At 41.5% G+C, this 23,428-nt stretch overlaps 1 protein-coding gene across 21 annotated transcripts in view; it reads right to left on the minus strand.

The window, feature by feature from the left end:
• nfixb (nuclear factor I/Xb) overlaps positions 1–23,428 on the minus strand; it is a 162,563-nt gene that overhangs the window by 106,086 nt on the left and 33,049 nt on the right. For 18 of the 21 annotated variants that reach the window (XM_045716153.1, XM_045716137.1, XM_045716136.1 and 15 more), the window contains one exon: positions 3,530–4,061. In XM_045716153.1, the coding sequence (XP_045572109.1) occupies positions 3,530–4,061 (532 nt within the window). Of the gene's footprint in view, positions 1–3,529; positions 4,062–4,594; positions 4,811–4,867; positions 5,620–11,526; positions 11,557–23,428 lie in introns of those variants that run through there. The other 3 variants (XM_045716145.1, XM_045716146.1, XM_045716134.1) reach the window with 3 other exon arrangements.

Here is a 23,428-nt window from a genome sequence, read left to right on the forward strand (position 1 = left end):
TTCAACATCTGATCAAAGATGAGCTCAGCCCGTTCTTCCTCCACATCCCTGAACCATTATCATCAGCAGCATCAGGAATTACCTCAGGACAACCAGTCCTGGGTGACTGACTCTCACAGGTTAAATGCAATTGCATTACGTTGGGTGAAAAGCCAGGTATTTGTCTAAAATACTTTTGATAAGGGGCCTTGCAGCTGTGGAGCGGCAGTGTAAGCTGCTTTGATCAGTAATAGCTAGCCCTCACTGCCCCGCCCATAAGGCCTAAGTCTATAATTGGACAAAAGCACTACTGCAGAGGAGGAGAGGAGTCTCCTGTCACTCATACTGCAGGGGAAAAACCTGCAGCTGGCGACGGTGACATCAGTGGGCAGGAGAACTGTAGCACACCGACGGCTCAGATGCACTGATAAGGCCTGGACTCTGATAGCTTCCGAAAGACACAGACACCCTGGGATAGGGAGCTAAGAATAAAACGGTAACGTTGCCACTCCAAAGGTTAAAATGGAACCACTCACTGTTCCCCCTCTCTCCCCTACACTCAGTGAACTTTTAACCCCATCTCCTTCAGAAGCTCTACTGGTTCATGCTTTTTAAAATGGTACTTTTCATTCTTGCAGTGTACAGTGGAGGGAGTGTGGGCTGCTGTTGAGGTGTTACGGTGGTGAAGCTTATGGGCAGGAGAACTAGGTGGAGCCTATGGCTGTCCACCGAAAGTTCTATGCCGTCTCTGTAGAAGTGAGGAGGTCTGAAAGGCTTGTGCATTTGCCAACAAGGGCAGCTTAGACCCAGCTTTTAAAACACTTTCTATTCTCTGACATTAGTGTGGACAAAGATGAAAGGAAACAACGATTTCAACAAAAGGTAACAAAAAACAATGATTTATGAAGGAATACCACCCTGTACAGAGGCACAAAGCCAACCCACTGGGCAAAAAAACGGTTGAATTGGCATTGTATCCACATCATTAAACCAATATATTCTATGTGATGATGTTGAATCAACGTGGAAAACTGATTGCATTGGCAAAAAATAATCAATGTAAGGGAATTTCCTATTTTACTCATCTTTTAACCAAAATCCAATGACACTGTGGGGGAAAAAATTACGTTGAATTCACGTTAGTTGACAACTCAACCAAATGTAAACCAAAACTAGATGTTGAACTGACGGCTGTGCCCAGTGGGAAGTGAGAGAATACTATATTTAATTTAGCTGAACTGCAGCAACCATTTAAGTTTCAGAAAATAAATTAATCTTGACATACGTAAACACACACACACACACACAAACACACACACACACACACACACACACACACACACACACACACACACACACACACACACACACTGAAGGGTAAAACAGTATCGGGATGACTGGTGAATACTGGCACAGGGTAAAAGAGCTAAGCTCTAAGGGGCGGCTTCACAGGGAGCTAATCTGAGCCTGGGTTAGCGGCAGCACATTGTGAAACAGGAAGACGAGCTCACAGAGGCCCAGCTAACTGACGCTGAGTTACACACTGTGCTGAAAAGAACACGGCATGGGGTACTCTGTCACAGAGGCCTGCAGCACCACGGTGCCAAGAAGCAGAATTAGGGCTCTGTAACTGTACGCTTGCCTGGTGTAAGACAATACGTTTCTTTAGCCCTATACTAATGGATAACCGACGCAGGAGAGGGTTCTACGTACGTGAGGGTTCCATCAGCCCATACCTGAGTCAATCAACTAACTGCACCCACAGCATACCTGACTACACTTTCAGAGTGTTTCATTGCTAACCAACAATAGGAAACACAGAAAACAAACAGAAGATTTGTTTCAGCACGATCACAGTGGGCTGTTCAAACAGCAAATGTATTGTCAGACAGAAATTGCAAGGTTACATCACAAACATGAAAAATGTGCTATGTCAAGACTCAAAACTATTTCATGCAGTCCTTATTTCTTTTCTCATGATCAAAGTCATGGAATAGAAAAAGATAAATTAACTTATGTAATCAGAGACAGGTTCAAATGTATTATTGAAAAAATGATATTTTCAAATATATTATTTAAGATAATTTACAAAACAAAGTGTGGCATTATTTTTGTGATACCCAAGACAAACTATCTATACAGCTAATATATAATAAACGACAAATTCATCTTTAAAATTCTGCGCAACATTTGACCTCTGACATGGGGGGCTCTGTGTATCCACCAGACTAAGAGAAACGTAAAATTCAATATATACTATACATTTCCTTGACACCGGGGTCTCCTTTATTTCAACATTACATTTTCCATTCCAAAGTAAGTATCCAGAAGTTCCATACAAGTAACTGATGTAAAAGGACTGCTTATAGAGTATCATATAAAGTTTGTTGAGGAAACACCTGTGTTGAATTTGGACAAATAAAAAAGTGCATAAACAAACTAAACCAAACTGACGAGCTAATATAGAGAAGGGTTGTCTCTGTATGCAGTGTGCATGTGTGTGTGTGTGTTTGCATTAGTGTATGGGAGTCTCCGTGTATAAGCTATAAGAGTGTGTGTGAGAGAGCGGGAGCGAGTGTGTGTTGGCGAAGCGACCGAAGCAGGGCTGACTGTGAGGTGGGCTGCGGTGCCAGAGAGAGTAGAGCGCGGGAGGCTGAGGCTGGAGACGGGCGGCTCTCACTGCCTCAGTCGCCTGCCTCCCAAACAACCTGGGACTGGGCCAGCTGTCACCACGCTCTTCAGCCCACAGACACACGACAGACTGCTACTGACACACACACACACACACCACACACATACACACACCACATATGACACAGACATCACACACACCGCACACACACACACACACACACACACACACACACACACACACACACACACACACACACACACACACACACACACACACACACACACACACACACACACACACACAAAACAGCCTTAAAGACACTCATTTATAGCCTGACAATTACTGTGCACATTAGCACACGCAGAGACAAACACATTTGCAGATGTGTTTGTTTACAGACAACACACCCCTAAACATGCATATTTAAATTCAGACAAATTTGCACACAAGCACCTGAACAAATTTACCAGCACAGACTTTATCTCTGGATAAGCACACATTTAAAGACACATACACAACTCAAAAACAACACACAAACTAAACGGTGTGTCAGTGGTGTCAAATGGGTTCTGTAATGTGTTTTATTATAATTGTAATGTTGATACGGCGTTACATTTGGAGGCGATTCTCTTTATTTATCACAGGCTAGCATTTGGTCTGGTGGTGCACGGGGAGGAGCAGGGTTTGGCAAGGCTTAGGGTGTGGTTGCAAAAAAGGCCTTACAAACTGACCTGTGTGTGTGTGTGTGTGTGTGTGTGTGTGTGTGTGTGTGTGTGTGTGTGTGTGTGTGTGTGTGTGTGTGTGTGTGTGTGTGTGTGTGTGTGTGTGTGTGTGTGTGTGTGTGTGACTGTGTGACTGTGTGTGTGTATCTGTGTGAAATAGACAGAGAAAGCTGTAAGGCGTTCACCAACTGACCTGGTGAGTGGACGAAGTAGGCCAGGTAGAGGTCGAGCTCCTTGACGGACACGCCGATGTGGTGGGGCTGGACGCACAGGCCGTGGTTGGAGCACTGGGGCGACTTGACCAGCCGCTCTCCGTCCGTGCTCTCCAGGGGGCTGCCCTTGAACAGGATGACCATCACCAGGTCCAGCCTCCACACCTTGTCGGCCTGGCGCAGGCAGTCGATACGGCGGATCTTGCCCTTCTGGTCGGGGTTGGAGAGAACACAACAGGGGGGCTTCTTGCCTGTGATGGTGAGCACAAAGTCCTCACGGAACTCGGGCCGGATGTCCTTTCGGAGCTTGGCCAACAGCCGTGACGCCCACTTCTGCTTGATCTCGGGCTTCTCACCCAGCAGCTCGTCCTTCACTGCGCGTTCTTCATCCTTTGTCATCCTCTTCTCGTGCTTCTTGAAATACTTGCGTTTGCGTGCCTGCAGGTTGAACCAGGTGTAGGAGAAGGCACGGACATGGGGGAGAAGGGCCTCGATGAAGGGATGAAATTCATCCTAACAGAGGGACAGAGAGGCAGAGAGAGAGAGGGTGCTCTGTTATTCTCATGCTGTATGGTGTCATGCAAACAGCTGAAGATCAGTTATTGAAGATAGAAGAGCGATGAGGCAATTTACTGACATTTTTCCCAAAAATAATTCCTGTTTTGATAGAATGTTAATACACTGCCAATAGAGGGGATACAGTTCAGAAACAACTTACTTAGACAGGGCTAGCATTACCAACAATACCACTAACTGACATAATAATGCTAATAATAATAATAATAATCATAATCATAATATCCAAAATGTAATAATACTGTAGGTACATACATACAATTACAATGCAAATAGTAAATTACTGGTCCTGTCCGTCTTACAAAAAATATAATCTGAAAGCACATTTAAAAACTATATTAAACTGTAATAACAGATTAATTGAAATTTAAAAGACAAACGAGATTTAAAAAATTAAAGCCAAGGTGAGCAAACACTTTTTTTTTTTACATCCACTGTAAAGGAGAAGTTATTCAGCTATACCATAATACCTTCACTACACATCGCTCAGCGACAATGCCTAGATCTCGCCATAGTGTTCCTGTGCCAGGGTTGCCACACACTGGTCGATCACCGCCAATCTTAGCCGCCACAAGACCACTGTTAAAATGTGCTGCTAAAAGATCTGCCATACCATTTCCTATCTCTCCTGCTGCCATGCAAAAGAAGTCTAACCAGACTCACATTTCAACAACAAATTGAAAGCGGACAGAAATCACCACAAAAACACACTGCAAGAGGAAGACAGACGGTCTGGTAGTTACCATTTTGCACTCTCATCATAAATTTGGCACAACGTTCAAAATGAAAAAGAATTCTCCAACACCACTTCCCGCACTCACAAATGTACAGCAAGTGCTGGTTTGACAGGGTGTAAAAAATGTGCAGATTAAAAAATTTGAGGGTAAAAAAGATAATTAGCAGAAGATCTCAGGAATCTCCAGTTGTCCACAGTAAGCAGTAGAACAAAGTTAAACAAAACAAGATACCCCCCCGGGTGTTCTGGGGGTCACAGTGTAATGCTGCAAAGGATCGCTGGTTAAATCTGGGACGGAAAGACAAAATACCCAAATTTAAAGAGAAGAAAACTAATATTGAGAAATAATGGAAATATGATTAAAAAAGAAATGGTGAATGGTATTTAAGAACAAAAATGATCTAAATATAACAACTGGAATAGACACACTTAAAATAAGCACTCTTCTTTTGCGCTTCCCCCCCCAAAAAAGGAGGAAATAAAGCAACAAAAAAAATCCTTGGCAAAGCGTAATTGGTAGTGGTGTTTGCTCAGATCTGTGGGCCCCGCGTACGACTCAGAGAGACACACACACAGGCGGGGGGGCTGGGGAGTGCAGAGCACAGAATAGGAAAAAAAGGAGAGAACCAAATCAATGTTGGACGAGCGCGTACGACCGCTGGCAAAGCCGAGTGCTGCTTCTTTTTTCCCCTTTTCTCTCCAACTCTCTCTCTTTCTCTCTCTGTTTCTCTCTCGCCGTCTCTCGTCCTCTCCGCGTTCTTTCCCTAACCATTGCTTGAGCCTTTGCCAACACGAGTAGGGCCCACCTATTTGGCAACAAGATGCCTGTAGCCCAGCCAATGCGTTAGCTTCAAGAGCTGAAAGGGAGGGAAAGGAGAAAGGAGGGGGGTTAGTGGCAAAGAGTGGGAGAGAGCCGGAGAGAGAATGAGAGATGGAGAGCGAGAGAGGGAGAGCGAGAGAGGGAGAGCGGGAGAGAAAGAGTGTACGCAGTCCTGTCCGACAGTGCACAATTTGCCAAATCGACAAGTTCCTATCTGACACATAGGCAAAGTTCAGGGGACATGTATTTCTCGTACACCAATCCTAGCTACCCTCAGTCTGCTTCCATCTCCAGTTTGGCCGCCATTGCCTCATCTCACTACCCCCACCCTCTCTTTCTGCTTGCGTAACGCCACCTTGGCACAGGATGGCAAGAGAAAACACACAGCTCCAAAATCCCACCAGACCCCACAACCGGCAGCTGGTCTTGGATTTACCACAGGAACAAAGAGGGGGAAACAAACCCACCCTTTTTCCCACCCTGAGAGAAGATGCATCAATGTATCACTAGGTGCTTTAAAACCAAAGCATATACAGTACACTGCATGTCTATTACGAAGGGTAAAAGGAGGAACACCAACATATCGAATAGGCAAACGAGAAATACAATGGTGGGAAATGGGTGCTGTTCCGGTACAACTGTCGCTATGGCGCATTCAGCCCAATCTCATCAACACCAGTCCAAAAACAGGAGAGTCTGCAGATAAATCATTGAGCTTTATTTCTCAAAAGCCTCCAATGGCTGTGTCGTCCATGTTTGTGACTAGTAATGAGTGCCTTGCCTCCATGATGAATCTCTTTCTTCTACAACTGCTGGACAGTTTGCAGAGGCATCTGTAACGGTCTGAATAAGTGGATGTCTTATTGTTCTTTGGGTTGGGTTTGCAGGGTTTGTAATTGCCGTAAAATGGAAGAACGTTTCTATTTCTGGTCCACCATTTGCAACAAAGATGATGTAAAACACATTTGTATTAGTGCACGCTCACTCTGTACTACCGATATAATCTAATCTCTTGTTAATATGCTGCAGTATCATGCACTATTTCTGCTTAATCTTAGAATGATGAATACAGCATCACACCAGCATTTAGTAGTTGGCTTCAAGATGGTCTGGCTCACACCCATCAACTGTCACAATGCACAATAAAGGACAATATATCCCTGGGTTTCTGTTCAATTTCTGTTGCTTTCTCTAATACCCATTGTTGCAGAACACGATGAGCATCTAACAAAAGACAGACAAAACTGACATTAAAATAAGAGGAACATCTCAATTGAAGATACACATACTTTAAAGGGTGAGTGTGTGTGAGTCTGTGTGTGAGTCTGTGTGCGAGAGAGGGAGAGAGAGACAGAGAGAGAGAGGGACAGAGAGAGAGTGCTGAGAAAATGTACCTGCATTCGTGCATAAAATACAAAGACTCACACACACAAAAATAACAGGATATTGATACAGGGAGAACAAAAGATGAGACACTATCTAGAAATCAAGACAATAACGGTTTAGGCCTTCATGAAAGAAAGGAGTGGCTTCCAGTACAGGGACCTAAGCAAAGTAGACTATCTGCAAATGTTTTGTTAAAACCATAATCATCCTATAAAGCACTACAGCAGATACAATTTAATCATGCAAATATCCCACATTCAAAAATGTGATGTGGTTTTCAAGGTCCAATGAAGCCGTTATTATCTCAATATTATATCAAGTACATTCCTGTGATTGTTTTCAATTAAAATGGTAAAAATATATATTTTTAAATTGCTTCTTAGCAAAGAGCAATTCCTCCTGCAATAATTTTGCTAGGGCTGTCTGGGAGTGGTCTGAGTGAGGAAGGAAAAACTGAAAACTAGCTATTATTGGCAGAGAGGTTTGGAACTGTCTTCACACTGGGCACACACTGATTGAATCAACATTGTTGCCATTCCATTTGAATGAAATTATGTTGAACCAACGTGGAATAGACGTTGCATTGACGTCTGTGCCTAGTGGGTTTGTTATTGGTCTATTAACTAATTTACCGCCAGGTGATGTCACATTGCAGGCCAAAACTCCATCCCACCAAAACAGGCTGAAATTTCAGGCGGTCTTTTCAAACAGCTCTTACACTTAAAAGGGCATTATCATTATTTTCACAATATCACAGTATTATTCCACATATTGTGGAAATATATATAAAACACAGAACATTTTTTTTTACTGCACTTGTCCTTTAAGGTGTACAACCTTAATTGTCAGCAGTGCTCTGTTTCAATGATGATCTCCTACCTACCCACATACAACAACAAATAAACCCTCAGTAATGAGCTATATTTCTTTCCTACATATCTTCAGTGAGATACTGAAGATATTTATGTCATCATCTCTTGTTTTGTTATTCAATAATCAGTTATGTCAGCCAGCCACTGCTCCCAATGCATTTCTCTCTTTAGTAGCGGAATTTTGAAAACTGCAGCCTACCTCACCTCTCTATAAAAAATAAGCAAGTCCTATTTTCAGCCTCTTAATAGAGTAGGCAGCGCAAATCTGTGTTGGTGATTTATGGTATATCCTCAAAATCAATCAATCACAGCACGTAGGGGGCCCACGTGGGTAACTGGGGGGCCCTGACTTGATTGGGTAACTGATGAATAAAAAAATTACAAATAAACTGCATAATAAATAAATGTGACTGGTCAAGTGTGGGGCTGGGTCCACTCTCAATATTCAAAATACACCAGAGAGCCTAATTTAGCCACAGAGGATCAATAGTTTCTATTAAAAAAAATAACAGTGTATTAAGTGTGATCACAAGCGCATACAGGTAACTGCCAAAATAAAGGAAACACCAACATAACGTGTCTTAAAAGGGTGTTAGGCCACCAAGAGTTGCCAAAACAGCTTCAATGCGCCTTGGGATAGATTCTACAAGTGGACCTAAACCATGCCAGGGAAATGCACCCAACACCATAACATATACTTTGTATCCCTCATTTACTCAAGTGTTTTCATTATTTTGGCAGTTATCTGTATGCCTACAATCAGGAAGGCCGCAGTTTGTGCAGCATGCGTGCCAAATATGCAGCTTGCTGCATTGTGGCCATAGACATAGAAGGGTTTCGGAACCTCTTACTCTGGCAATTTGACTGTTAAAGTCATGGATACATTAGAGCAATGGCTTCCAGTCCTGATTTGAATGAGAACAGCCTTATATGGATTATATTTCTATGGTTGGTTGCGGCTGTAGGTTTGCCTTTTGCACATTTCAAAATACAATCGCAGGAATAATGTTCAGTTTGGAAAACAAATACCTACTGCTGAAAAGAGAAGACTACTCTCAACAACTCCCAATTACAGGCTCAAAATGGCCAGAAACAAAGACCTTTCTTCTGAAACTCGTCAGTCTATTCTTGTTCTGAGAAATGAAGGCTATTCCATGCGAGAAATTGCCAAGAAACTGAAGATCTCGTACAACGCTGTGTACTACTCCCGTCACAGAACAGCGCAAACTGGCTCTAGCCAGAATAGAAAGAGGAGTGGGAAGCCCCGGTGCACAACTGAGCAAGAGGACAAGTACATTAGAGTGTCTAGTTTGAGAAACAGACGCCTCACAAGTTTCAACTGGCATCTTCATTAAATAGTACCCGCAAAACACCAGTCTCAACATCAACAGTGAAGAGGTGACTCCGGGATGCTGACCTTCTAGGCAGAGTTGCAAAGAAAAAGCCATATCTCAGACTGGCCAATAAAAAGAAAAGATTAAGATGGGCAAAAGAACACAGACACTGGACAGAGGAACTCTGCCTAGAAGGCCAGCATCCCAAGATCTTCAGTTTCTTGGCAATTTCTCACATGGAATAGGCTTCATTTCTCAGAACAAGAATAGACTGACGAGTTTCAGAAGAAAGTTCTTCGTTTCTGGCCATTTTGAGCCTGTAATCGAACCCACAAATGCTGATTCTCCAGATACTCAACTAGTCTAAAGGCCAGTATTATTGCTTCTTTAATCAGCACAACAGGTTACAGCTGTGCGAACATAATTGCAAAAGGGTTTTCTAATGATCCATTGGCCTTTTAAAATTATAAACTTGGATTAGCTAACACAACGTGTCATTGGAACACAGGAGGGATGGTTGCTGATAATGGGCCTCTGTACGCCTATGTAGATATTCCAAAAAAAAATCTTCTGTTTCCAGCTACAATAGTAATTTACAAAATGAACAATGTCTACACTGTATTTCTGATCAATTTGATGTTATTTTAATGGACAAAAATGTGTTTTTCTTTCAAAAACAAGAACATTTCTAAGTGACCCCAAACGTTTGAACGGTAGTATATATACATATTATATATATATATATATATATATATATATATATATATATATATATATATATAAATATATATATTTATATATATATCCTCCTAATATTGTACAATCTGTTGTTGAAACTACCACAACACAAACCACATCACTGGTTAGAGGACAACCTGCAGAACACAGTCAGCTACAGTTTGGAATGTTATATTTTGATTCGGGGGTCACCAAAACATAAAGAGAAAGGCAACACTGTTTTGTCAATCACTCATTGATTATCACATTGAAATCAATTTTGCGAGAGGGGGATATGAGGTTGCACGCAGCGGTTGGAACCGGTTCAGGGACTAGAACCGCAAACCGGAAAATAACTAAATGTTTTGAGGAACAGAATCAGAACTATGAACAAAAGTGATCTATACTGTTCCAAAACAGAACTGTTATTGCATGGGAACCGGTTAACAACGTTATTTTATGTTCCGGGCATCTTGCAACAAATCGCATATGCAAAGCACCTGTCACTCAGAAACTTATTGCACAATTTCAGTTGCATCTCGCACCCTACACATCTCGTGTCTGTCCAATGCATGTAAATAGCTTAGCTGCTCTATCCGCACTGATTGGTGAAGTAATTTAATATTGAGCTAAATGTTAAAAAAAATACGATTTCAGAGGTTTAAAAAGGGACAGAAAGGAACAATATAAACCATTACATCAGCTTGTATAATGTAGTAATACATACTGTCCACATCATAGAAAGTAGCGTCATATACATGAATTAGATATGGTAAAATAATTCTAGATCTTAATTTAGGATGATAGTAAATGATGCAAACTCACAGGTTTTTTCAATAATCACATAGGCTATATTTCTCACTAGTTTAACCATTTAAAGATTAAAAAAATGCTCCTGAGCACAATTTAACCAGGCGCTCTAAACTAGAGCATCCATAAAGTCTGTGCAGCAGGCTGAGCATTTGACATCCCTCATATAGAGACAGTCAAATTGCAGCACAATGTTTGCAGTAAGTAGCTAGCATTTCTTTATGAATAAACTTCATTCAAATGGTGCCAGAACACTTTACTGTATGTAAAACATTCTATTAGCTCTCTGTTGCAAATCATGTTAATAACTTGTTGTTTCAACTGACAAATCCATCCATGCATTGTGAGAGTAAAAACATAAAACCTATAGACCTTTAACATGCATAAAACACTAACAGTTATGTTGCTAACAGCTATATTTCTTAAACCATTTGAAACCTTAGGGCCTAGGCCTCTGCCTTCACATTGGCAACACATGCTAGCCTACATTGGCATCATGTTACATTCTCCAATAAGCCAAGGTACAGTCTATGGATATCAATAATTGTACTTTTTAAAAGCTAAATGTGTTATCATACAGACATTTTCGTTCATTTACATGATTGGCCTACATGTATTTACTCACTCAAAGAACGTCTAAATGGCTCCTCTCAGGCTACATGCTGAATTGCTTGAGCTAGCCCTGCCATTTGTATCGCTATTTTCAACCAGTGTCTCAAATGGTTACCTTTGTGTCTCTCATTTAATTTATTTGCCATCATTTTCAATAACATGTCTGGACTGACAGGGAGCAGAAACATGCACGCTCTCATCCAACGAAGACTTGACCCCGCCTAGACCTGCTGCTCGTGACTGTTCCTAAAAGACCGCGAAAAACATCAGGCCTACACGACGAGTAACAACACCACGATGCCTTGTGTTACAACAAGCAGACAGGCCATGGTATGATATAGGCCAAATGCCACTATAGTGATTTAACATATTCACAGTAGACTACATTTCAAAATATGATGATCTAGCCTATTGAAAAACATTTCAAACTCATTAAAAGTAGTGAAGTTAAGACTTTGGCCAAGACAATTAAACATGCTGCCACTGTTTTTTCCTCACGCGGCACTCACAATATTAATGCTTAAAGAGTGAAGACATCATCATTGGAGTCTGCCAAGAGGACGATGGAAATGAAGGAGCTGGAAAGACTGGTTGGCATTCCCGCCAGCGAGCCATTTGTGCCACTTTGTCACCGTCAGTAAAATCCAGTTTCAATTAATAATAGCAGAATAAACCCAAGCACCTACAAATAAATGCAGCTAAAAATCCAAACTGACAGGCTAAAATCTACTAAATTTTACAATACAATTGGTTGCATAAATATGTATAGGCCTAGGCCTTGCCTAGACTGTATAGAAAGTGATTAATTCACGAATGAAAACCTCTTGAATGGCCAAACTCATTAGTAAACTATATTTACCCCTGTAAGTGTTGGGAATAGTGTATGCAAATACTTCAGTGTGCTTATAGGCCAGTTGAAATGTGTTGATTTGTTAATTCAAGAGAATATTGATTGGGATATGTGCCCTTTCATGGGAGAGCAAATACCTATATATGTAGGCCTATTCAAATACATGACATAAAACATGTTAATCAATAGCATACACACCAAATGTAGCCCATTAACCTACTCAAAAACTTTAGTTCCAAGTTGTGCGAATATAATATTTTAGCAGAGGCGAATAGTCTGCACTCACATGGCACGTGTTATAGGCAACTCTGCCTGTTGCCTCATACAAGTTAAACATGCAATTTATGCAAAAATAAAGTGTTTCTGTTAAACAAATAAAACAATGTGTATTATATTAACAGAACAGAAAATGTTCAACGTGACTACATCCATGCAGAAACACTTTTGGACTTTTATTTCTCGATTCTTTTCGCGTCTGGATGACAGAAGGAGACCTGCCAAGTGCAGATTAACTCTTTCACTGGCATTTTAAAAGGTCTACACAAGTCTATATGGTAAAATCAGGAAACATTGAACTCAGGATTGGATAAATTAGACTTCTGTATAAATTAGGGTACATTTTTTTCATTTAAAAAAAACATATGCCTGGTTTTATTTCAGACAGAATATAGGCTTTCTACATGGATTGGCAGTTTCTATGATGTTTTAGTTAGGTCAGGAATATGTGTCAGTTTTTCCAATTTCTTGTCTATTTTTTTATACATCAGTAGGCCTACTTTGGATAAGTTTTCCGAAATTTAATCCGGAAAGTTGTTGCAAAGTTTGTTACTTGTACATTTCACTTATTTTGAGGAACGCCAGCACCTGTATGCTACTGGTCACTTTAATAATGTTTACATACTGTTTTACTCATGGCATATGTATATACTGTATTCTACTGTATTCTCGTCAATGCCACTCCGACATTGCTGTTCTTAATATTTAGATATTTCAAAATTCCATAATTTTACTTTTAGATTTGTGTGTATTGTGAATTGTTAGATAATACTGCACTGTTGGAGCTAAGAACACAAGCATTTCGCTACACTTGCAATACATCTGCTAAATATGTCTATGCGACCAATAACATTTGATTTGATTTGATTTTGATAAGGAAATTCATAAGTATAAATGCTTAGGAAATGTATAGGCCTATGTCTAGGCTAAGTGTGCGACTTTCGTTGATATGAACATATTCAGCAAATTCACTGGCAGAGAAAAACCTTTAGGTTTAGGGAGATATGGAGGTAATGAAACCATTTGTTGTAAAATAATTAAAAGAGTCCTTGTGTTTTCAACAAATGTTTTCGATTTTGATTACTTCATACAGCGGGAAATTGAAAAGATAAAGGCTAATAATCGAAAAACCAACAAGCACCTTTAAAATCCCAGAATGTGCTCCTTTATAGCCGAACTAAAATATATAATTTATACTCATATCACTTTTTAAAATCTAAACCTTTTTTGTTGTTGTTATCTTCAAATCCGCAATTTTTTATGAGTTAATTAAGCATTTATTTTATTTCACCTTTATTTAACCAGGTAGGCCAGTTGAGAACAAGTTCTCATTTTCAACTGCGACCTGGCCAAGATAAAGCAAAGCAGTGCGACACAAACAACAACACAGAGTTACACATGGAATAAACAAACATACAATCAATAACACACTAGAAAAGTCTATATACAGTGTGTGCAAATGAGCATAATCTATGGTGACAAAATATTAACAATAACAGAACTTCAATAAAAATGTAAATGAGGTTTACACCCGATTTTCACCCAATTTTGTACGAACCTGGAGAGAAACTTCATTAGCATAAACATTTAAAGAATTTGTTCAGCGACATAATGTGAAATTTGCTTTTGTATAATCATTATCTGCATTGAACTTCTTGTAAATGTTCATAACACAATATATCCAAGACTAGGAGAAAGGGAGCAAAACACTCACATCTCGTCTAAGCACTTCTTTCCAATTAACTCCAACAAAAAGTGTAAATTGAAAAAGTTTCAAATAATCCTTTAAGCCGTTAAGACGTTTTTTGTATTGTCTGATTTTGTGCAAACCTACACCAAGACAGCAATGAAACGTTCTTTGAAAACGAATAGGCAATGAGTGCAGGCAGCACAACGTTGAGTAAACTACAGTAAATTAAACCTTTGCTAATTTACGCGTTTGACAACCATCCATTTTTATTTTAAAACATTTAGTAGGCCTACTTGGATGCCATTTGTGTGCATCGGATACAGAAGGGGTTTTATTCGTTGGCTTTAGGGAAACATGGACAGCGATGTCAGGGGGTGATTTGTTCCACAGGGCGTGCGAGTCCCTGTACTCAGAGCAGAGGTGAGCACAAAAAGTTTGCAGCAGCCTATTCTCTAACTTTGAGAACAGACGAGTGGTGTCATTGTCATTACTTGCTGGATACCTATAAGGTGAATTTGAAACATAACGTTTGTTTTTCTCTCACAACGTGAGAGTGGTGTGGAGAGGTCCCCAATGAACACCTCTGCTACTTTAGAGATGGCCATTAGCAGAGTAGACGACAGGGAGGGACTCTGCATTAAAATCAGAAAGGGCAGGTAGCCTATCAGTGATCCTGCGTTAGCGACATGTGAATAATACAAATTCATAAAGGTAATCAAACAATGAAATTATACAGTGTATCTGTGTTTCCAATAGCAATATCGGGCTCATTATCCGACATTATAAATGGACACTTGACTAAGGTCAAGGCCAGATAAGATATGCGGTTGTCTCGTGCTTCAGGCAGGCCCATCCCACTGGCCACAGACATCAGTTCAACGTCTAATTTTAAATGGCATTTGGTTAAGTACGTGAATTCTCTATTAAACGAAAAAAAAAATAGGATAAAAGTAAGGTGTAAAAAATACGAAATTCCCTTACGTTGATTACATTTTGCAAATCCAATCAGTTTTCCACGTTGATTCAACGTCATCACATTGAATTCATTATTTTATTGAACTTACGTAGAAACAACGTTGATTCAACCAGATTTTGCCCAGTGGGATAGGTCAATAGCAGAGTAAAGGAAATCGATTGCAATCTCTATAAAACATTGTGGTAAAAATGCAATCATCAACTTTCCGTTACTGTGTTCTATGCAATCATTTCACAATGGCCTTGCTTAAAATGAATAGGCTCTCCAAGGAGAATTGCGTCTGACGAGGAGTGGCAGACCTTAAAATACTGGCCAAAATGCATTTTTATATGACATTTCTAGATCATTTTCAAAAATGTACAATTCAACTGAATACATTAACAACATTAGGCTAATAGGTCTATATTTTGATAATAGATGCATTGCAGTATTACACGTTTTACAACAGAATACAATTGTCTATGATCAATGATGATGCATAAAAATGTCTCAGAAATGTGTTTGCCAAATAGAACAATCTGAAATGTTTCTGACCATACAAACAACAACTTAGTCTTCCGTCAGACAACCAGACAACCCATTAACCATGGTAGAAAGATACCTGAGCAGCACAGGCCTCATTCTCATCTCATTAGACCAATTATGCCACGGTCTGTCTGGATAACCTGAGAGTGTGTCTCTTCATTAGAGAGATGTGGGCCTGGTGTGGCACACTGCTGTCCTCCCCTGACCAGCTGAGTGTCCCTGACCCTGGATGCTGGCAGACCCTGACCCTGCCGGGCCACACCGAGTAGAAGAGGTAGGGAGGGCGGCAGTGGAGGCTTAGTCAGCCAGGCCAGGCAGACACATGCAGCAGCTCCTGGGTGAGTGAGAGACACATGGCCGCAGGGGGGTGCCATGCCAGCCCAGGCACGTAGGCATGCCAGTGTACTAACACACCATCACTTCAGGGACATCCAAATTATATGCACAGACTTATGTGCAAATATGTACATGTAACCTAAGTAGTAAGTAAGCCTTGTCAGAGCCAGAACGACCCATAGGGCCGTTACCTACATGTAACATATAGACCCTAAATTACCAACACATCCACAGACATGAACGTCATATACACAAAGTGGCATATACACTCAAGTTGCCATTCATACAAGCTTTGCCATTCACAGAGGGTAGTAGGTGTGTGTCCTTGCCTGGCTTCTGCCACAGGTAAGCGTGTTTGTCTGGTCTGCCCCTTCCCCCGTTGGCATGCCCTCCTTGGGTTCAGTCTCTACACGGCTCTGAGGGTGCAGGTGAGTAAGGGACAAAGGCTGCATATGCCAACACTGACACACTGACGTCAGTCAGCACGTTCTCCCACGTACACACACCCCTACTTTCCTGTTGATCTCCTCCGAAGTCCTGTCAATCCTCTGTTTTAACACATTCATCTCTGTAAGTACCAGTGCCATCCATTCACCTCCCAATACCTCACTATCATCTACCGCATCTGGGTTAAAATGAATTTCTGTCGGGATTGAGGACATAGGATAAAGCTCTACTGGGCCCCATTTACCTCCAGTGTTTTTCATTTTGATTAGTGTAGGCTACAGTGAGAGTACAGTGCCAGCCTCGTAACTCTCCATTGTAATCAGCGTAATCAATTCTGTTAACCATTAAACCAGAAAAATAAGGAGAGTGAAAATTCGACTTAAAGGGAAAAAAAGCTAAACCCTCCCCACAATCTTACTCTCTCTGTGGGCAAGCAAGTGATGTGTAAAGACTTTTGAAGCGCAGCGCTAGCGTTCGTTGTAATTATCTCAGTTTACAAACCAGCGCGTTACTATGTGTGAAAAATCTGCAAGCAATTTGTGGTGGCTGCGTGCTCACAGGCCCAGGGTTGGCCGGGGAGCCATCAGAGGGAGGCACGAACGGCACATTCCAGCCCCACGCAGGGTCGTCACCTCACAGCCACGCCACGCTGCTGCAGGGGCTAGTACTACCACCACTCTCCACTCCCCAGCCCACTCCACAGTACCACTGACATCTATATCACACTGCACTACCACATAGTTGACTGGAGTACTCATGAAGCGGTGTTAGATATCGAGGTATGGTTCCAATAGACTCCCAGAAGATTTATCTTGAGCTTTAAAGAACAAATCAAGCCAAGGATCATTAAGCAAACAGCACCGGCCTGAATTAACATTAAAACGTTTTGGTGTGCCATGTCAAGACCTGAAACCTTTCTGAAAACATTGAGATCCAGGTGAACCCAATGATCTAAACCATTTTGTTTTTGTAATGGTGTACAGAGATATCAAATTGATATTATTCTGCCTTTAGTTATAACACAGGCTGAAACTTGTTTCGTGTTCCAGAGAAACGCTGGAATATTATTGACAGAGTGTGCAGGAAAATATTTTAAACAAATTTAGCAATACATGAGTATGTTTACATAGAGAACAATACTGATGATGGCTAATGATGTCATACTAGTGAGTAGACCCTTTAAAACAGGTGAGACACCTACTGTACAGAGGACAAGGCATGTCACCACAAGGTCTGACTTCATGACGGGGGCAGTAGTAGCACTTGAGGTTTTCACTTGAACCTCATCACATGCCCTCCCCCCCTCCTCTCCTGTCCCTCCTCTTACCCCTAGCCCCACGCCGCTGTCTAGAAAGAATGTTTAGTTGAATAGGGAAACCACCGCCCTGCTTTTAGTGACGGTGCTGGCGGCTCGCCGTGCTGTGACAAGCTGGCTGACTCTGCACCAAACAACATGTTTATCTCCTCAGAGAGCCGTCGATGGGCCGCAGCTACCCAGCGTCTGTCGACCTCCATTGAGAAACACTGAACCTCTGGAGGACATGATTACACTAAAGGAAGGACTGTTTAGCAATCAGTTCTGGCGTTGTGAATTGAAATCACAGAAAATAACGTCCACAGTTCCATTCACCAATTAAATCTCAATTCATCTCCTTAAACCCTGGTAACAATCCGTCAAACGATGGTCTACGAGGCTAAAATATATGGCCAATGACAATTTACTTGGCAGCTCAATTAATATGTCCGTCACAAGAAGCAATGTTGTTTTCAGAGATCTAAAGTATTTTTTTATTTGATAGGGCCTGATTTAATTCACAGCACATTGCCTAGTCTGTTATCTCTATGGCCCAATTCACGTAGTTGGGAGAACTTTAATTTTTATGAGCATTGTGACTCATTCCTGAGCCCAGAGATCTCAACAACCCACAGTCTAAAAAGAACCCACTACATGTCCTTTTGATTCAGAATCTCAACGCTACATGAAAAGAGGGATCTCACGTTCATGTGTTAACTTGCTACTTAACTAAGCTAAAGGGCTTTATTCCACTTTCAAACAGTGCAGGATAAGAAATCAAAGGGATGTCTAGTAATTAAAAAACACATATGCCCCGAGAGTACAGTATGACGCATCATTACAGTCTCCGTCGTAACTACAGGCTTTATGGGTAACAAGCTAGTCATACCCAGGGACAGAAATAACAAGCCCATGCTAGATAATCGTCCCTTTCACTCTCTACTACTATGACATCATCAGTAGTGCAGCCAGTGCGGCTGCAGCATTGTGACTCTGGGGTCCTCTCTGATTGAGCCAGACCCGTGGAGTGTTGTCTGTGGGGGCGGAGCCCACTTTGGACTGGGCGTATTTTGATTGGAGGGCAGGAGAGGCCACCAGCAAATGGCTCGGTCTCCTTGTCTGTTTTGTGGCCCATTTGTCTTGAGGATATATTTTTGCCTACGCAGTAAATTAGCATTTAGCATTGCATTGGCTAGGTATGGGTAAGGCAGAAGAACTGTCTGGACCAGGGTCTGCTGTGAACCCATGGAGGATAATACAGCTTACTAATGTGCTTTAGGGTTAGGAAGAGTTAGCATTTTATAAGCCACTCTAAATTGCAAGATGTACTGATTACATATAAATATAGACTGAGAAACATGTCAGGAGACAATCATGGCTTGCACAAAAAACTCACACATGTACAAACATGGAAACACACTACTCTTGCAGAGTGTTGAACGCTTTGCAATCAAAGAAATAAAGGGGCAATCTAGCACACAATCAAACTAGAGATTTATCCAGCTCTCCTGCCAACAGCCAGGGCCCTCCTCTTTCTGAACAAGGGATGCACTATTGACTACATTTACCCCCCCCCCCTCTGTCTTTCTCCATCTCTCATTTTTTTCTCTCTCTCTTCAGTCTTCCCTCTGCCAGTCGGTGAGGCGTGATGCCAACCCTTTCCACAGCCGGGCACACTGCCCTGTCCTTTATGCAAATGCTTTGCCGCCATCCCAAACTCACAACCCCCACTGTCTCACCCTCCATGTCTGTGCCCTTCTCTCCCCCCTCTGTCTCTATGTTTCTATCTCTCTACCATTCTCTCTCACATGAGGAAACTGAGAACCAGCAATTAGACTTTTGCTTCCGAGTCCTCTATGAGGCCTGCTGATCTGCAGTCAGTCACACCTGCACGGTTCTTGAGTAAGGCCAAAACACCCTGTACTTTGTTTTACTACTGCTGAGGGCAAATTACACAAATGGGGTATGTTTAATAGAGGTGCGGCTCATGGACACTCCTGTAGGTGTGTCTGCAATAGGTCTGATAAAGGACTACCTCTGCTAAGACAGAGAAAGAGAGAAAGTGTGTGTGTGAGAGAGAGAGAGAGAGAGAGAGAGAGAGAGAGAGAGAAAGAGAGAGGTTAAAAGGGAGGAGAGAGACAGAGGGAGTGAAGAGATGAAAATGATTCATGTGATGATATTAAATAGAGCCGCTTCACATAACCCACAGGTACCATTATCTAGCAGTCATTGACGTGATAATGACTCAATTCCCTTTCATCATCCAGGGGAAAGTATGGAAGGTATTTTAATAGACAAGACAGGTACTTGTTTGTTTCTTGTTTCATAGATGTAAAACAAGAAATAAAATAATGTTCTCTTTGAGGTTCGAGAAAGTGCATTAATGCGATTAACGTTCAAGCATAATGTCTATATATCTGAAACAAAATGATAACTGTGTATTAATGGTACTATCGTCATCATTGTTGTTGTTGTGGTGAACCAAACATGAGATTAGAACCCCAGACGTGCTTCATGGTTAGTCCCAGTGACAGACAGGTAGACAGAGAGGGTTAATCAACCAGTAGAGAGACTGAAGGAAGAGCCTCCTTCATGTCAGCAAAGTTAAGCTTCCTCTGCTGCCGTCCCCTCTAGAGCGGAAGAACGTTGAGGATGCCGACAATGAGGGCCGGGGTCCACACACGCCGGACACAGCCCCACACAGCACAGGAAAGCAACTCAGGCTAACACAAACACTCACAGAGACACACCACTGTCTGGTCTCCTTGTGTGGCCTGTTCATAGAGTAGGCCTACATGGACATACTATGTAGGCGCTCACTGCATCAGAGCATACCCCTTATATTTACATGAACCAACTGACAACAAATAAAACTTAAGCAAAAAAGCTTATGTTCCTAAACTGAATTTGTGTGGGGCTGAACTAATATACAGATGAATTGTATTCATGCCAATGTCAACCAAAGAAATCCTCATAAAGTCTTCTGGTCAATGAATGTGAAGATGATGACTCATTTATTCTGTGTTTATAAGCCTGTGCCACATAATAGAAGGAAAAGCCCCAAATAACCAAATGCAGAGACTCCTTTAAGCAGACTAAGTTAGCAATAAACATTGAGAAAAAAGGCTATCCAATGGTAAACTTGCCTTGTGTCATACAATGACAGCTCTGACTTTCTGAGTCCGCATAAACAAATAAATAAAATAGGAGGTGGGTGATGTTCTGGGGAGTGAAAGACATGAACACTGTTTTCCTATTGGTAAACGCTACTGCCCACATCCCTTTCCCTTCTTCCTGTAGAGACTTCCTTGTGTTCAATTACTGTAATAACGTTTCAGCAACCTTCCAGTGGTAGTACATGATGGAGGTGATGAAAAACAAAGAGGGAACAATGTTTTATTTTCTTCCCTAGCCTGCTGTACAGAAAAGTTGCACCTGAAAGACATGTTAGTTCTGTGTGCCTTTACAGTATCTGTCTGCCTGTATCAACAAGAGCATTATAACAGTGATATCCTGATTAATCTCCAGCTCCAACACATTATGGGCAGAGGGCAAGAGGTCAGATATGTTAAAATGACCTCAATCAAAACCCCAACTAGTTTTACTAGGCGTAATACAGAAAGTGCTCCTCATTCTCAATATCAGCTGATCATAAGAGATCACGGAGCAGACTCCAAATAAAACAAAGCTTTTATGCTCCAATATCATGATAGTTTGTAATTAAACTATCAAACTAAACCCAATCCTAGACCAATGAAAAACAGACCGTCTGTGTGGTGGAGGGAAATGAATGAGGCCTTTTCTTTAAGAGTGGAGATCAGAACTCCTAACTCTGGGATTTTGTGCTGTTGCCTTTCTCCCCCTGGAGGGAGTAATTAGGTTATGGAAGACAACTGCAGCATTGTTTTAACAGTGGAGGGATTGTACCGGCCAAAGTCCCACCAGCGACATGCTTCTCTCTCTCACAACAAAAAATGTCAAATGGATTCGGAGGCAGACATCTTTCTGGTGGCTGTTTTTGGTTGGAGTTGGGTTGGGTTCTGTCTGTTTGTGCAGAGCCACTGTTAGGGAGGGTATCCCATGTAACCACTGACTTGGCAACAGAAACAGTTCCTAACTAGAGTAATATGGTTATGATGCATTCACATTCCTTCCAGTCCCCTAGGAAATACAATACGCTTATATCGTCTGTTTTAATCACACTCCGCTTCCAAGGAGAGAATACAACCAGCCATGGCTATAAAGAGTCTTTCTCAAATATACATAGAGCTCAGTTACAGTAAATATGCACCGTGTTGATTGATGGGGGGGGGGGAATCGAACAAATCACATTGGTTAAAAGAACGGCTTGGAGTGCTAACCGACCTACTGTACTGCCCAAACACAGACTCTCTTCTCCTTGATTGTTTTTACTTTGAGCAGTTTCTGCTGCAAATGTTTTAGATTTTAAAGACGGATGCACATTGCCCTTGAATGCTCATTGAAACATATACTTTAATCACTCAGGCTTAAACATGTTCTATGCAAATGTAACGGCTTTAAGAACGTGCCGTAAGCTCACTCCACGGCTAGCTTGAAATGTCGCGGAAGGAGCCATTCAATTGGAACCTTTTGAGTGGTTCAACCCCTTGGAGCATTGTCAGTGACGATCACGTGTGTTGTGAAGCAGAGGATCACTGGTTCGAACCCAGTATGGGACAGCGGAGGAAGCTAAGCTGTTAGCAGCACATTGACCCCGGTTACACAGTCAAACATACACACAGCTAACGCAAGCAAATCCTACAGAACAGATCAACTACAGACATGTCTTTTGGTCAGGAGCTCTTCCATCTAGTCTAAAGATGATGAACATAAATCTCTAACTTAAAACCCCACTATAATGTACACATCTGCACCCGCCTAAGCTATTCCTACTTTATCATACATTTTAGTAGCATGACCGGGACATACAGGGAATTGCGGTCCCCACAAGAGTCCTAACTCCAAGTCGGGAACTATCCTTATTTGGGTAATGGAAAAGACATGACAAATGAAAACAAACGTGTAGGGATTTGATGTAGATATTCAACACCATTGGATGGTCCATCGTGTCTAGACTTGACAGTCCCCATAATATGCTGCAGATGGCAAAAAGTAACTTAACTGATGACGATAATGATATGTGTTTGGGTTTTACAGCGTTATTCTCAAGACATCCTGTGCCAAAAAGACTGACATAAACTTGACACTTTAGACAGGGGTTGTAGTTTTTTCCTCATTCTCTTTTCAACAAAGCACTATAAACTGAGACCATGACAAGAGCACATTGTTTCTCCATTCAGATCGTGAGTGGTCACATGAGAAAGTGCTTTAAAATAAATTATACCTCAAACAAGCAGACATCTTATTAAGTATGGGAAAGGGCTGATCAAGGAGCAATGCAACGCTGGTGTTCTAAACTCCTGCATATGTTTGAAGGAGAAGCTTTTTCCCACTTTGTGAAAACATAGTGCGAGTTGGGACACTGTTCCTTGAGCTACAACAGTGATGTCACGAAGTTCCCCATTGAACCTGGTGGTGACATATGTCGCTTGACCTTGTTTTTCTTCATGCATTGTTGTTACATACAATCTGTATTTTTGAC

This window comes from Salmo salar, chromosome ssa03, assembly GCF_905237065.1.
Source record: "Salmo salar chromosome ssa03, Ssal_v3.1, whole genome shotgun sequence".
In the NCBI taxonomy this organism is placed as follows: Eukaryota; Metazoa; Chordata; class Actinopteri; order Salmoniformes; family Salmonidae; genus Salmo; species Salmo salar.